We start from the raw sequence: 17,731 nt of genomic DNA, 5'->3' as shown, positions 1-17,731 counted from the left end.
TTCTGCCACCGTGCTAAGAAATCTGATGCTGGCAATGATCAGCTACTTCAGCTCGCCCATTTCTGATTCCTGCGCTGGTTACTAATCCTATTGGCTTCTGGAATCTTTAACAACAAGGGGGTCGGCGACCTCCTGCCTTTGTCAGAGAGCGGGAAGCTAAAGATCTTTGCAATGCTACCTTTCCAGGTTGGTATATACTGAAAAGGATGCATTTCTGATTCAATTGTAAATATTGTTTAAATGACCAAATCTATTTATTTTCTTTAAACCTTTACAAAGGTAAACATCCCCTTTAAAAGCAGACAGAGGGCATGTGAAATAAATATTTTACTCAACAAGTCCAGTCAGAACATTTTCTCATTTGCCTTTATTAGTTATATTGTGTCTTGCATAATAAACTCAAATATGCGGTTTTAAGTATTGGCATATTCCACATGTAATAAAAAACATTAAATAGTGAAAATTTTGTGTCTGTGTTGGCAACTGTTATTGTGCTCTTCTGGCCATTAACATTTCTCTTATGTTATCTTCAGCGTCCTTTACACTTCGCTCCAGGTATGACTTCTTTTGCTGTAAGATTAAGAGGGAAGAATAAACAGGCTTGTCATTGGTGTATCACATCCCCAATATCTCACTGCCAACCAAAGAGCTGAGTACAGGTAAACTGCCCATTGCACAGTATCTGCAGTTACAAGCACATGGCCGTACCTGGGTATATACACCATAAGACACTATGGGAGAAAGGGACAATGGATAACTAGGAGAGTAAAATGGAGATGAGGGGAAGGCACAAGACAAGAGTAGTACAGGTAATATTTGAGTTGTGTGGTTAATAACATTTACAGAACTTAACATATTGAACATGTAATCTATTAACTGTAACAGTATAAGTTATCCCTGAAAACACAAAATCATACCAGTTCCTTGCTCCCCCCTGCAGAATAAGTAAGAACTTTATCGTACACCTTACAAGTTATAAACATCATTTCGCCAACAGTAAACATTGGGATATACCATTCTGACGGTTACTTTATTACTGAAATAAACCACAAACGGAGGATAGTGTCCCAGCATTATAGTAGGGTGACATCAGTCAGTATTATCACAGGACATTACTTTAAATGAAACTACTAACAGCAGCCTGTCAGACAAAGTCTTTTGTAGTCTAAAAATGTATGGCATGTTTTTGGAGGCTGCTCAAACATGCATACCAAACAAATTCTATCAACTGCGACCTTTCAGTAAATGTGGCAAGGTGCCATATCAGAACTGCAATGAACACATTCATGTAAGACCTAAGGGTAACTGTAGTAATAAGTAGATGGCATACAATCAATGCTTATTATTCCCTGGCTGCTAATCTATTCGTTTGCATGTGTCTGCAATCTAAACAGAATGCTTCAATTAAACAGAATCAGAAATGAGGATCTTTGCATGAGTTCTTTATTTCAGGAAGCCTTTATGAACTAAGCATCAAACAGGTTTCATTGCAATGTGCTGTAAAAGGCCAGTAACAACAACAAAGGGTTTTTTTTGTTTGTTTGTTTAATATATGTATAAAGAAATGTATGTGGTACCCAGTATCTGAAAGGACAGTACTGATTCATGGGTCAGGGCTTAGCAGCAAAGTTGAAGTCTGATCAGCAGTATGACTAGGCATGGGGTGGAAGTTATACTATATTTGACTAAGCTCTACTTCCCCTTATTAATCTTCAAAGTGGAACACAATGTAGAGCTCTGCTTAGGTACCACTTCTGAAACACACACTGGACTCACTTTTTTACTTGTATGGACCAGCTACCCATTTTGACTTGCAACCACCTCTACCCCAGCCCATTACCCACTGGCCACCATGAAACCAGAAGTGACATTGCCATCATCAGAATACAGGGGAGGTGAGCAAAACAATCCTACTGGGTTTATTTCATGTTTACTTCGAAAACCCCAAGCACTTTGGATAATCTGTACTTAACTGGAGATGTCAGCCATGGCTCTCTCCACTAGTGATGAGCGAATTTTTTTGCCAGGCATGGATTTGCAGCGAATTTCCGCATTTCACCATTAGTAAATTGTTTCGCGACAAATGCGTTTCGCAGACTTTCCGCCATTTCGCAAATTTTCTGGTGAAGCGAAACGGGACTTCGCTCATTAATACCACATAGACAATGGAACCCTTTTCTTGTACAGATTAAGACTACTACAGCTGGAAAATATTGTTGGATTGCTATATAAATGAAAAAGTATTTCTTTTTTTTTTGCGGTGCTTCAACTTTAAAACTACAATATATGTTGCAGTAGTACATTTTGCGTTAATTTTATTTCCTGGTATCGGACAAAAAGTAACCAATACCTCATGCACAGAGGCCTCTTGGGTTTACAAGCAGTTTCTTTTGAAGAATATGTTCCATTCCTAAAAATACCTCTGTATGTTTATATACAGGAGAAAAGTCTGCATTAAGCTAGAAGAGCTCCACAGAATACTCTTGGTGCAAGCACAAGTTTTTTATTTGTTTGTTTTAGTTTTTTTTTTTTTTTTTTTAAGTGTGCTGGGTTTTTCCTGCATCCCACCAAAGGCCAAAGTAGTTGATAATTTATCTCTGTTGGCGCTCTGCCCTCTGGGTGTGTACCTATGGGAGGGAACATCAACATCTGATCTTTTAGCTTCTGCTTCCTTGGGACACACCAACAGGGCACAGTATGATTAATCAAGTCTCTATGTATTGGAAAGTACAAGACTCCACCTGATGTTAAAACACAAGTAAAAATGCTCATGGGTATATTCCCTTAAGCGAAAGGAACTGGATGACATTCTTGTTTTTGAATAGGGTATAGTCCCATTTATGTAGGCCACTCCAGCATGAAGTCAAGTAAACAGAAACCTTGAGTCTTTCGCACAGATTTGGTGCCACTCTTGCTATGTTTTCAATTTATCTAGGAAACTACTCATAAGCATGACAAAGTGAATGATTTTTGGCAAGGAGCAGACATTTTCCCATGCCAGCTCAAAAAAAAAAGGACAGTAACATTTTCCAAATGAAATCACTGTTTCCAGCGATACCATTCACTGAACATTACACCCTCTTTTCAGACACATTTTAAAGGAACAGTAACACCAAAAAATGAAAGAGCTTTAAAGTAATAAAAATATAATGCACTGTTGCCCTGCACTGGAAAAACTGGTGTGTTTGCTACAGTAACACTACTATAATTAATATAATAAGCTGCTGTGTAGCCACGGGGGCAGCCATTTAAGCTGGAAAAAAGGAGAAAAGGCACAGGTTACATAGCAGATAACAGATAAGTTCTGTAGAATACAATAGTGTTTTATCTGTTATCTGTTATGTGCCTGTGCCTTTTCTCCTTTGAATGGCTGCCTCCATGGCTACATAGCAGCTTATTTATATAAATTATAGTAGACTTTCTGAAGTAAACACACAACTTTTACCAGTGCAGGGCAGCAGCACATTATATTTTAGTTACTTTTATACACTTTCATTTTTTGGTGTTACTGTTCCTTTAAAGAAATTATGACATTGCCTTTTACATCCAATTTACTCTGTCAAATTTTAAGTGGTCTTTTTTAGATAAAAATACTATTCAATCAATGCACTGGTCTATAAGCAGCTTCTCGTGCTTCCATTATGGTCAGCCTTATGGTGGCCATACACTGGCAGATTTCAGCTGCCAATTCAGGTCCTTCAGACCGATTCGGCAGCTTATCTCCCTGTGTGTGGGAACCCAACGGGTCCCCGATTGATATGTGGCCTAAAATTGTCCAGACCTCAATCAGGCAGGTTTGATTTTCTCATCAGATGAGACGGGGCCTACGCCCTCCCATTTTAATTCAATAATTTGGCCCATCTTAGGTCCTTGCCAAAGAAGCAGGTTACAATATGTATGGCCACCTTAAGTCAGTAAGTCTATGCTTTCAATTAAACAAATATCAGAGCAGTCTTGACTGCAAAGTGGTGCGATAAACAAGTGCGTAAAAACATTAATCACACACACACATATTATATTAGACAGGGTGCAATTTAGTAAACCAACCCCATTGTGTTTAACATTGCATCCTCCAAGGGAGATTTGTTGCGGACGACTAATCTCCCTCATGTGCCAGAGCCCTTACAGGTCTGCAACAGCAAACTTAAATTCAAGTTGAGCTTTTTTGTGCACTTGGGAACAAAGAAACTGAATTTGTTGCAAATTATTCCAAAAAAATGTAAATCTGCCTTTTTAATCCTAAACCACTGGGAAAAATATCCCTAAATATGTTAGTGTTTTGATACTCGTGAAAAAGCACATATCGAAAATGGGAATTGTGCATAGCCTCAGCTAATCACGGGACAAGTATAAAAAAAAAAAAAAAAAGGGGGGGAAATTACATATAAACCAACCTCCAACTCTGCAATTTTCTCATTAGCGACTTTTTGTTTATTCAATAGCTGGTTGTGAATTGTATCTTTTGTTTGCAGGACAAACCTGTATAAGAAGAGAAAATGGTTACAAAATGTCAAGGCAATTACTTAAAAAGCCACATTAAACATAAAAAAACTAGATTTATTCAAAACTGCAGGGCTCAGTAATACATTTTTAAACAATTGCAGAGCAAAGGGACAGAAGTAATATATTTGGAAAGCCTCACAATGACAACCACTTGTAAAGTTACAGTTTCACAATCCATAAAAAGCACCAGTGATTTTTTTTTAGATTCAATTTAATGTGAGATAAAGTTCTTGTGTTGAGGATTTCATTTTAGAAAGTAACTGTATGCTTTAATGAGAGGCAGACTAAATTATTCATTTTAAAGTCATTCAAAACAATCCCTGGGTGCTAGGTTACAATGGACCCTAGCAACCAAAACTGGTGAAAATTAAAAAAGTTTTTTGTTAAATGAAGACCAACTGCAAACAGTATTAAACTATCCCTGTCTACCTTATACTAAAAGTTAATTATAACTAACCCTTTTTTAAAAAAAAAGTCTGTTATTGCAACAGAATTTGTGCAAATAAATAAAGACAAATTGGCCATTTTGGCATGGGAGATAAGATCCTGCAAACTGCAAACTTTAAAAGCGATTAGTCAAAATGGCCAAAAATGTTATTAAAAAGATGATAACTTGAGAATACCATAGCAAATGGATAGTTTGGAGCAAACTCCTTGGGCAAAGCTACGGTTAGAGGACTTTTTGGCCCTGAAAGTATGTACATTTCTGGAGCAGTTCTTTAATCATTTCGTAATGCGAAGACATGGAGCTTTCCAAATCTGTTGTATTTTATGCACAGTGAATAAAATATTATCATCAATATGAATTTATAAAACACCAACATATTCTTCAGAGTTGTACAATCAATGGGTGTATACATTATAAATACAAAACAACCAATATCCAGTACAAGAGTTAAAAAGGGTTATGTCCAAAATCTAACAATCTAAAATGTGTTTCTGATGTGTTTCTGGTAGCGAAAGGGTTATATTTTTACATACATGCACATGTGTTAGGCATGACTTGGGTTTGAATCTATGTGCATACTGCAGAATGACTTTCAACCCCCATGGTGTTCTTAGTCAGTGGGAAACCACAGTGAATATTTCTCCTTAAAGAGATACTGACACTAAAAAACTACTCTTCAAAATATTAATGTACATTAAAAGTTCCCTATAGGTCATGTTCGTCTTTTTTCACTGATAGTTCTGCTTTAGAAAGTGTTAGTAGGAGTTCCTAAACCTGACTGTTTTGCCAACCTGACTGTCCCTCCTCAACCTGTCAGTTACAGCTTCTAATGCCAATGGCCTACTGCTGCACAAATATGGCAGCCCCCTCATAGAGGGACATGGGGGATCAGATAGGTAATGTAAAAGCATCGGGCAAATACTTTTTTTTTTATATATTTTTTATTTTGAAAATAACGGTGTACAAAAGGGCGCCTTTTGGGTTATCCCAGGGTGCCAGGCAGGTATATAACAAGATCATAAACATTGGGAAAAAGGAGGGGAGGGGTGGGGGGGGAATGGAGAGGGAGGAAAAGATAGAGGATAAAAAGAATAGGTACAGTCAGTAATCGGGCAAATACTTTTAAGACAAAACTGTAAAGAGCATGAAAAGGCAATGTTATGATAAATGTAAAAAAAGAGGTTTAATTATCTCTTTAAGGAGGCCATACATGCTACAATTACGAGCATTCCCACAACCACTGGTCGTAGGAAAGATCATTTGTCCTCTGACTGAATTGTCAGATATGCAGTTAAAAACAAAGGAATTCTTTACCCTTATCTAATGATTCAGCATTAACGTTACAATGTTTGGGCGCCTGATCAAAATTTTCACTCCTGAGCGATGGATGAGACTTTTACTGATATTGGTCGCCTCGTCTCCCACCATATAGGCACTGATTATCAGACAATAATTGCACGTTTCATACGATAATATCTGTGCGTGTATGGCCACCTTTAACCCCCCCCCCCCCCCCACATGGACACCAAATAAATATACTAAAAAAAACTTTGGAAGAACCAAATATTCAAATATGATAGCTTATTTACAAGCAATGGGGAAAGGCAGTTGCCAATAACAACCAGATGTTTGCTTTCGTTATTTAACTTGCAGTAGACTGGTTAAAACTAATTACTGATTGGTTGCACTTGTAAGATTTAGTACCTGTATTAGTAAATTAACCCTGTAATAATTTTCTTTTTATTATCTCAGCAACTATAGTGCATGCTATATGTTATCTAAGAAGCCCCATTAACCACAAGATATATAATACTGATTAGAGGGTGGCGCTGAGAGAGCTTCCTTCTCTAATTGCTCTATGATGGGTGCTGTGTGTCATTAAGGCTAAAACAATCGGAGCTAGCGAGTCGTTGCTTTTTCCAAAGCAAATGCATTTCTGCAAGGAGACACATCTGATTCTAGCAAGTCACCAGACAGATTTTACAGGATCTGTTTCACTCCATGAGTCAGACAGCTATTAGTATCTGTCATTGGTTCCACCTATTACATTACCTCAAGTCACAAAAATAACACGTTATAGCATGTTTTGAATTGCTAGACAGTTACACAGGCATCAGAAAACTACGATTAGGCTCCAAAATAAAACTTGTATGTGACATTTAAATAATGAATAAAATAAAATACAGATGCATTCTTGCTGTACACAATGCTTAATTACATGGTAATCATCAAGTCGAACGAAGTGGCCTTAAACAGTTTATTTTGCAAAGTCCTGCTCATGCATGCACAATAATAAATAACAGCATTCCTGCTCAGAATTACGCTCGCCTGTGACTAGGAAAGGACCAGTAACATTAAAAAGTGAAAATAATTTTTATATGCAAAGAGTTTTCACTCTAGTCCTGTAGAGACCAATGAATACTATTGGATTCCTGTTTATATTCCTGTGTAAGAGCAAATTCCACTGTATTCTACAGAGCTTATTTGTTATTATCTGCTATGTATACATGAGCCTTTTTGCCCTATTCACCTTGAATGGCTGCCCCCATGGCTATACAGCAGCTGATTTATACAAACTACAGTAGTGTTTCAGACACAAGCACACATTTTCTACCAGTGCAGGGTAATAGTGCATTATCTGTAATAATAAAACAGTACTTGATGGTAACTGCAAAACAGTCCTTTTGTGTTTCTTTAAAAAGGTTTACTTTAGCAGACTTAGGGCTCTGGCACACAGGGAGATTAGTCGCCCATGACAAATCTCTCTTGTTGCGGGCGACTAATCTCCCCGATATGACATTCCACCAGCGAAAATGTACCGTATATACTCGAGTATAAGCCGATCCGAATATAAGCCGAGGTACCTACTTTTACCTAAGAAAACTGGAAAAACTTATTGACTCGAGTATAAGCCTAGGGTGGGAAATGCAGCAGCTACTGCTAAGTTTCAATAATCAAATAAATAACAGATAAATAAATAATAGATAACTTTAGGGAAAGAAAAATGCTACAGCAGCAGACAAAAGCAAGTTTGGAAAGGCTAACGAAGCTGCCATACTAATTATCAAGTCCTCAGTGGTCCCACCACAGTACTACAATAGTAGTTACTAGACCTTTTTGACATTAGAACTAAAAGCAGTTCTAAGGTGTAGCACTGGCTTTTTCTGAAAGCACAGACTCAGGCACCAATAATACAACTAAAAAATATATTTGTTGGTTCGAAAATAATATTTTAAATGGTAAAGTGAATTATTTGCTATATAAAGAGCGTAATTTAGAAATAAAAAACATGACAGTATCCTTTTGCGTTACCTCTTCACTAACTAATTATATTACTAAGACGCATAAGCTGTAATGGGATCTACCTTATTCATGGGGCACAGAAACCCTTTTAATGTAAGGTTTGTGTTGTGCACATGAAGCTCCTAGTTCACCAAAATCAAGACTGTGCCACCACTAGTAGTAATTAACTAATAAAGAACTACTAACAAAAAAAACCCTTCAAGCTCTTAAAAAATGCACTGGGAATATACAATCTGACTGTTCTGTTGATGCTTAGTTTTCAGCATTTCTTTTATTTACCTTACAACACTGAATAATTATTTCCTGAAACGCTTATAAACAGACTATTTACTAGACTGAGAGCAGTGCCAGTAAAAGGCAGCCCTATGCAAAGACAGGCAAGATCAAGGGCTGGTAAGCGTGCTTTAACACAGGTAACAACTATCAGGTTGTGAAACGCACAGAAATAGAGATTGCACAATAGAGAGGCAAAAACATCAGAAGTACCGATTTTTACCCGCTGGATGCTCAGCGTAAGATACAAGAAGCTATTTCCATTGACCTGCGTATTATAAATACAAAGGTACAACCTGCATACTTACTTTTTAAAACGTTCTTGACTGGCCTACTCTGGTAGATGCTCAATACGCGCGCAGAGTCAGAAGAGTCAGCGCGCATGTACACTCGTCCGGCCACTAGGGGGCGGGGGTATGTGGTTGAGCATGGACAGCAGACACGTCCGAGCATGGTAAGCAGTGGCAGCGCCAATGCGCGCACATGTACACGCGTCGGGCAGGGGGCGTTGGGCGGGGTAGGGGTGATCGTGCACGCTCGTCCAGCCACGGGAGGTGGTTTGGCGAGTGCGGCACTAGGGCAGCGTTACATAAGCATCTACCGTATGCTCTTTTTTAGGGCTGAAAATCTCGGCTTATACTCGAGTATATACGGTAAATCGCCGGTGGGATGGCATACTGTACTTCAACAGTTTCTGCAAATCACGTCGCCGCGTATGCCATCCCACCAGCGATTTACCTTTTCGCCGGTGGGATGTCATATCGCCCTGTGTACCATAGCCCTTAAGGGGGACAGTAGGTAAAGACTCCTTATCAGGAAACACAATGTCCCAAGCATTGCCACATGCCATTCTCTCCTTCTGCCCTATCAACAGTTCCCTTTGCCTTTTTCCATCTCCTATGTTCTCACCCTTGCCACCATTTCTCCTCTCCCATACACCCAGACAGCCCCTAAGGGGCAGTTCAGGGTAAAATCAAAATGGGCAAAATAGATAGACTGTGCAAGATAACAAAATGTTTTCAATATAATTAGTTAGGCAAAAATGTAATCTATAAGGGCTGGAGTGGGCAGATGTCTAATTTAATGACCATAGCACTACTTCCTCCCTTACAACTTTCTAAGCTGTTAGCAGTCAGTAACCAATCAATGACTTGAGGGGGGGGCATATGGGACGTAACAGTTCAGTTAGTTTGAATCTGACCTGTGTGATCACAAACATTTATGCCCCATGTGGCCCCCCTAAAGCTAAGAGCAGGAAGAAGAGTTCTGGCTATTATGTTAGACATCTGCTCACTACAGCCTTTATAGATTAAATTTTTGCCCAACTATTTTTTATTTTATGCAGTCTATCCATTTTACCCAATTTTACACTGAACTGTTCCGTTAACCCACAAGGCAGTCAAGTTTGAGCAAGTTGTTCCAAATGGCCTCTTCAACAAGCAGTGGAGCTCCATAGCAGCCAGTATAGACAGGAAAAACTCTTGTGCTGCTGAGGAAATGGGGGGTTGGTGTCAAGGAGTCATATCGAACAGCACCCCAGCACTCACCTAGATTTTGGGGGTAACTGGGTGTGCGTCATGCATCACATCAGAAGCTGGGAGAAAGCAACTTATATATTTAATTAGATATGTGGGTAAATAGGGGGGTCTCCTGAAAATGCACCTTGTATGACTTTTTAGTCCCACAACCCTTACTGCTCAGGTGTCTAGCTGGGATCTGTGTAGGCCGCTGACGGAACCACGAGACTTTGTTGTTACTTTCTCCTGCTCCTTCTCTTAAGTGAAGAAGTCTATATATGCATGTCAACTTAATGTGGCCATACATCATAATATTCACTCATTTGGTGAGGTTGCCAAATAAGAAGATCTTTCTCTGATATGCTTACCTAAGGTGGGCAATATTGGCCTGATCCAATTGTTTGGCCCTAGGCCCCTAGAGCTAAATGAGTGCATCAAAATGACGGGGACAGGCCGTTGCGACAAGAAACATTAACAAGCCAACGCATTCCTCAATTCGATGGGAAACTCAAACCTAGCCCGATCAAAAACTTCCCGATTTTCTGCCACATATCGGTCAGGTTGGCCCATATGAGGGCACCATATACAAGCAGATAAGCTGCCAAATCGGTCTGAAGGGACTGACTGAGGAGCTTAAATCAATGACAGGCGAATTTAGAACTTTGCCCCCCCCCCCCCCCAGCTCGCACTGCTCCGTGCCCACCCCTCCTGTAACGAGCGCACACTGACTGGAAGAGTAAGCGACGGCTATACTGCACCCACTCCCCCCCCGAGCGAGTGCAAAATAGCGGCTGCTCTCTCTGACTTCTGGCAGTTCTCCCAGTCAACTGGGGCCCGAAGTAAGGGGAAACAGACAAACAAAAGAGTTCTGTGCCCTAGGCTGGTGCTTGACTTAAATCTGCCTATGTATGGCCTATTCCAATGAAGTTGCTGTTCAGAACCCTCTGTAGAGGGCTATTGCACAAGTGCATTCAAGCGCATTCAACTAAATTTTAATATATATGGACTTCCCAGCTGCAGATAAGCATGTTCCCTGAGATCAATGGATTACCTAAACTATAAAGTTCCACTTATACTAGTGACTATAACGCCCTCCTAAATGTAGACTTTCTGTTCTAAAGGCATACGGAACATTTAAAGCATCTGAAATACTAATGCATTTTTTTTGGCCTTTAATGCTTTCCACCTTTAGAAATGTGTTAATATTGAATCATTCGCCTATGAATAAGTACTTTCTATTCTCCACAGCAATGGTTATGTAAGAAAACCAAAAAGTTCTTGGTTTTTAACAATAGCCAGTCTATAAATACAGTCATTGGCACAGTCAAATGGGGATTACATAGGAACACAGTTAACGATTTTCAGTATGTGCGTGGCAGCCTATATCCATGTACTTTGATTGGTTTGTCATTTGGGTGGGTATAAATATGTAACCTGCTAAGAACCCATTACAGCCTGTGTATGGAAGATGAGGAACTGTTCCCTTCATTCCCTATGAATACAAGGAACAACAGAAAGGCATCCATAGAGTATATGGTCCCTTGTATTTTTTCTGTCTTTTGGCCCTCGAAGGGATCGGTAGGTCTGTGCAGTGTCTGACTGGCCCACCAGGATACAAGGAAAACTCCCGGTGGCCCAAGTGTCAGTGGGCCCTCCTGCTCACCCAACCATTTGCCTTGTATGCGTATACCATGGCCATTACTCAATCCTATATGAAAAGAAACTGAAGAAATGGAGGAAAGGATAGATAATATTATGTAAAACTGCGTAATTAAGAGATTAAAGAAATTGAGTGAACAGAGAAGGGGAGAGTGGGCCGAAGGTCTACTTTTCTTTACAATTTACACTTAAAAAGACAAGTTAATGCATGACTGTATGATTAAAGCAAAACAGCATTACTTACATTCTTCCTACTCCTTCATACATAGGCGTTGAATCAGACAGGTTCATAATTTCTGCATTGGTAAGATATGCATGCTTCTTTGTTCTATTTAGCTGCTCAATTTGTAGATCTGCAAGTTTAACTTTCTGCTGGGTATCAATAACTTTGGCTTGAAGCTCTGTGAAAGCCTGCAATACAAAACATGGTTTTAAACAATTTGTATCTAAGTGCTGTCCTCGCTAATGCTTTCTAGCCACTGCCAATCTCTACATCTGAGTTTCACCCAAGATTGTGTAAGCAGGTAATATTTTTAATATTTTAGAAACTATCCAGTTTTTAAACTACTCTGCTTGTAAAAGTGCATCCTTTGCAAATGTCAGTCAAGCAGTCTCACATTACTCATAAACAGGCTGATATGTTGTCAACTTGGTCTGAATGGGCCCCTGTATGGCCCACTTGAGGGCCTATTTTTCTAAAAACCCAGCGAGAAGCTCAGTTAGAGAGAAATTTGGTGTGAAAATGGGTATTCCGGGAGCCCTTCCTGAATAGCTGATACAACATTTCCATACACCTTGTTATGAACTAACTGGGCTCCAAGGTGGGCTTGAACTGAAAAAGTCTGTCAAGCAAACCACAGATGTAGGACACAGGGGCATGTTTAGTAAGATTGGAGATAAATATCACTGGCTATGTTGCCCATAGCAACCAATCAGGAATTAGATTTGAACAGTCACCTACAAGTTAGAAATGAAAATCAAATATCTGATTGGTTGCTATGGGCAACATCACCAGTGATATTTATCTCCAATCTTACTAAACACTTAAGCCCCCAAATTTTAGGTGTAAGCAAAGATTTAACAGCAATGTTTTTGCGTTCTAAAGACTGTTTTAATTGCAAATAAACAATGCACTGGGAGATAGTGCCTTCCAAAAGGATGAATCTTACATTAATAGTAAATATACTTTATTAAATTTCCCTTCTTTATGTATTTGGAAAAAAACAAGTGTTCGTTTATAGAACTATGGGTTTATAGAGTGTGAGTATGTATGTATGTATGTATGTGTGTGTATGTATATGTATATGTATATGTATATATATGTATATATATATATATATATATATATATATATATATATATATATATATATATATATATATATATACACACACACAAATCAAATGATATCAAAATTCTTTACTACAAATACAGTTCCCTACTAGAAATACAAAAACGACTACATTCGCATTCCACCGAGCGTATGCACTAGCTGCCTGGCCGCACTCCAGCCAAAAGCACATTCATCCTGCAGGCACCGTGAATTCACCAGCATCTGAATTCTTATATAAACATACACTTACATGAAAACACGTACATGATAAAAATCATTAGTATAAATGAAATACAATTATTATTACCTTCTTCAGCTCTAGATCCACAGGGGTAGCCATATTAAAGCCGGGCACATGCGCAACGCGGCGGCGAGGAAACCATACGCTATACCGCCGTCATCGCAAGCAGCCTTGTGATTGGCTCTTGGTGCTTTACTGGCAATTCCAATTGGCAGCTGCTAAGGTGAAGCTGGGCGCATTGGTGGGCGTTCTTGGGAAACGCCCAGCGTATAGTTGCTGGAGGATTGGTTGAGTTGTGGCTTAGCAGCGAGAGCTCTTACTGTTTAAAGATATTTGAGCCATGGTTGCTAGTAGTTTGTTTTGCCACAGAAGTTATGTTTTGTGTAGAGTGAACCAAGGGTGTAACGTGTGATGTAACATATAAACAAATATGTGTGCGTGATTTACACACAACGTGTTAAACCGGCAGTGACACAGTGGCTGGGGAGTTATATGTAGAAATATATGGGGAAGGGTTGTAATTCGATTCGCACCCAATAGGATTGTTATGAGTTTCTAGACTGTTTATCCCATATGTTTCTGGAATCTTGAATTAGACTGTATTTTGTAAGCAGTTACAAACGCCATAAATTGAAATCATGGCTGAAAATGGGGCAACGTTAAAGAAATATTTCTTATTTTGGGAGATAGTTCTAAAAGCCCAGCCTGAAGGTGATCTTGCTCAGACAAGATCCCCTGTGCATGATTTAGCTCATGGGTGCATGGGCCATATTTATGTAGGGCAGCGCTAGGGGTGCCTATATTAAAAAGAAAAAAAGTGTAGCTGTATACGAGGGGGGCGAGGTCAGAAGTCTGGTGCTTACGGCTGCACTGGACAGCCCTAGCAGCTGGTAAAACACTAAAGATGACCACTGAATGGACTAACACAGGAATCACTTGTCAGTGCACTTGGGGGTTGACACCTGTCTAGTTTTGAACTAAACAGCCACTTTTTCCCTAGGGCCATAAACATAATTGGCACCCATGTAGGCCTCATCAACATGCCAGTGGGATTTTTAGGGCACTGCCACACAGCAGATTCTCGGCCTGCAAGTTAACTGCAGAATCTGCCCCATACAGCAGTGCCCTTAAACCAATTTCTTCTTGGCAGGGTACACAAATAATTTCTTTTGTGCACACTTTTTAACAAAGAAGTAGGGCTGAAATTTTGTGAATTATGTTATGGGTTTCTGTACCAGCCCAAGGCACAAACAGCCCTTTTGCAGGGAAGATCTGTGCCCCCAAAGATGCCCTCCAGTAGCCCCCCCCCCATCTTCTTTTCTGCTGATTCCCTGCACATGCTCTGTGTTGCAGTCACTTACTTGAGCTTAGGGACCCACTCACAATATACTGTATATACAGAATATAAATGTAACAGTGAAAGGCTGATTAGTAATTCATTTACATTACATGACAGATCTGAAACCAGGGCAATTGCATCAAAATTGAATAATTAGCCCTGTAGCATCAGTTTATATGAAAGACAACACTCATTTTCTGCTTGATATTTTGCAACAATCCCTAAGCTTAGCTGCTCAGAGCCAACTGAGCATGTGCGCCGTCCCGGACAGTTCTAACAGAATCCAAGATGGGGAGCTCCTGTGACAACTGTAAAGACTTTTGTCATTACTACTATAGCAATGCTGAAACTTTAAGCCAGTGCAGTCATTTTATTATACAATATATGGCATTTCTAGCCATATTCATTTTTAGGGTTTAGTTCTCCTTTAAAAGACTTGTGTGCTCAGTACAATATTATGTGTTTTTACACAAAATTCCTTGTGTGTACCACAATTGTGTGCGCTGGCCTCAAAATTTGTGTGCATGTGCACAAGAGCATAGCTTGGAGGGAACATTGTCTTTAAAGGAACAGTAACACCAAAAAATGAAAGTGTATAAAAGTAACTAAAATATAATGTGCTGCTACCCTGCACTGGTAAAAGTTGTGTGTTTACTTCAGAAAGTCTACTATAATTTATATAAATAAGCTGCTATGTAGCCATGGAGGCAGCCATTTGAAGGAGAAAAGGCACAGGCACATAGCAGATAACAGATAAAACACTATTGTATTCTACAGAACTTGTCTGTTATCTGCTATGTAACCTGTGCCTTTTCTCCTTTTTTCCAGCTTGAATGGCTGCCCCCGGGGCTACACAGCAGCTTAATATATAAACTATAGTAGTGTTACTGTAGCAAACACACCAGTTTTACCAGTGCAGGGCAACAGTGCATTATATTTTTATTACTTTAAAGCTCTTTCATTTTTTGGTGTTACTGTTCCTTTAACCTACCCTATAACTATCTGGCTAATACTTGGCCATGTACCAGATAGGCCATTTGGGAGGGCCCATACACAGGAAGTAAGCTGCCAACTCCAAAAATGTTGTACTGTGCCCTATTGTTCACGAGGGGACCCATATAAATATCTAGGCCCCAAAGTTTTTGATGGCGGCCCTAGTTTCTATCAAGTACAAGGTACTGCTTTATTGTTACAGGGGAGGAGGAAATAATGAAAGTTAGCATTATTTCCTTAAAATAGACTATGGGAGATGCCTTTATGGATACTGGGTTCCTAGATAAGAGATCCCATAGCTGTGCCTCTTTATAGAATGCATACACCCATGTTATCATTGCATATTCTGCTTGTTGCAGTTAATCACAACAAGCAGGCAGGTGCCATTATGTGAACACTGTTACAAGCTTTGCATCATCACAAAATCCTGTTTGCCAGAATGGGGCACCTAATGCCCATGATACACAATTATCGACAGTGAGGAGGGAGGGGGAATGTAAGAAGTGTGGTGACATCAAGGAAGTGCAGAATGGAAAGTGAAAGTTATTGCCTGCCCCGCCTTTAAAGGAGAAGGAAAGTCAAAATCTATTAAGCACACTATTAAATAGTACTACTATTGCTGTGTAAAAACACTATATTCCTGGCTTGCCTAATGAAAGATTTACAGAGATACACATACTAGAACTTACATACTTGTTTCAGTGAACGGCGCAGCCATCTTGTCCAGCGTGTCTGTATGGGCTGAAAAGCACAAGCCAGCTCCCCGCTCCTGTCACAAAGATTCTGCAGCTCCCCGCTCTTGCCTCAAACCCCCCCAAGCTTCAAAAACCCCCCCTGCTCCTGCCACAAACTCTCCACCGCTCGCAGCACCTGCCCCCCCGCTTCCCCCACCTGTTCGGCGAAGCTGCATTGCCATGGCAACCGGACGCTCCTGCCCTGTGCGTATGCGCCGCCTGCAGTAACAAGTCGCCAAGTCTTGAAGGAGTGATGCATTATGGGAATCTTCTCTACCCAGTTCAGCGGGGTTTTTTTCTGTTTGGCTTCTGATCTTCTGAACGGGTGAAGTATGGGGAGACTTAAGGGCACTATTGAGACAACTGAAGGTATGCCTGCAGCTTGGGATTAACTCTTCATTAGCCTTTCCTTCTCCTTTAAGCTAGATATGCTAAACTTATTAAAGAATATTTAAAAAAAACACATTTCTTCAGTTCTCATTGTACACAGTATTTTGATTAATGGAAGGGGTTTGTCATTTCAAAACATGTATGGTATAGTCTTCGCTTTAAAGGAGAAGGAAAAGAAAGTGTAAATCACTTGGGGGTGCCAAATGTACTTTGCTCAGAAGTACCCTGGGCTGGAGCCCTGGCCAGGGGTAACAATAAAGTGATTTCAATAATTTGGGGGTGCCTAACATTTGGAATCCTCAAGTGATTTACACTTTCCTCCTCCTTTATGAAAAAGCAAAACATTGAATGTAGGAGAAAATAATAGCCCTTTAGTTATGTAAGAAAGCAGAATTATGAAACATAATCAATATGTAATATCATCTACATAGGGGCAAGCACATGTAATATAAGGCCTGCTTATAAATAAGTTATGTGTGTTTTTACTCCAGATCCACAATAAACATTATGCTTAAAACTTTTTAATGAGTTCCCATTCAACTCAGATGTGTTACATTAATCTCACCATATAGTCTGACACAATTGTACTTTTTGAAATCATGTAAAAACCACATGGAAAACATTTAGAACATTTATAATACTTTAAATAAATACAATGCAGAATTATGCATTTAATACATAAATATTGTTAAAATATAAACAGTGGCTCAAAATTAGGTCATTTTGCAACATAATTTAATTATGTACATCCATAAATGAAATGTAATACAAAAACCTGCTTTATAAATATTAATATAAAAGTTAACCATGGGTGATGTTTTATTACAGTTCTGTATCATTTGCACCAAATATTAACATTTTGCCTGAGACTCCCCCACAAAATATAGGGAATAATGTACCCCCCTATTATAAAATAAGGATGTTAGATGCCATAGAAGAGTTCCATGGCCATATAAAGGCACCAAGCCAAAGGCTGAGCACTTCACGGAACTCCAAAA

At 39.5% G+C, this 17,731-nt stretch overlaps 1 protein-coding gene across 1 annotated transcript; it reads right to left on the bottom strand.

Annotated features, from left to right (window-relative positions):
* Positions 1–339: 339 nt before the first annotated feature.
* pfdn1 (prefoldin subunit 1) lies at positions 340–13,473 on the bottom strand. Its single transcript, XM_002937726.5, has 4 exons — positions 13,344–13,473; positions 11,948–12,114; positions 4,395–4,479; positions 340–570 (listed from the first exon to the last, which is right to left on the bottom strand). Exons 1-4 carry the CDS (start codon positions 13,374–13,376, stop codon positions 487–489), a joined length of 369 nt encoding a protein of 122 aa, XP_002937772.1. The 5' UTR covers positions 13,377–13,473; the 3' UTR covers positions 340–486.
* Positions 13,474–17,731: the final 4,258 nt, after the last annotated feature.

Source organism: Xenopus tropicalis, chromosome 3, assembly GCF_000004195.4.
Source record: "Xenopus tropicalis strain Nigerian chromosome 3, UCB_Xtro_10.0, whole genome shotgun sequence".
Lineage (NCBI taxonomy): Eukaryota > Metazoa > Chordata > Amphibia > Anura > Pipidae > Xenopus > Xenopus tropicalis.
This window is presented reverse-complemented; position numbering and strand designations above follow the sequence as displayed.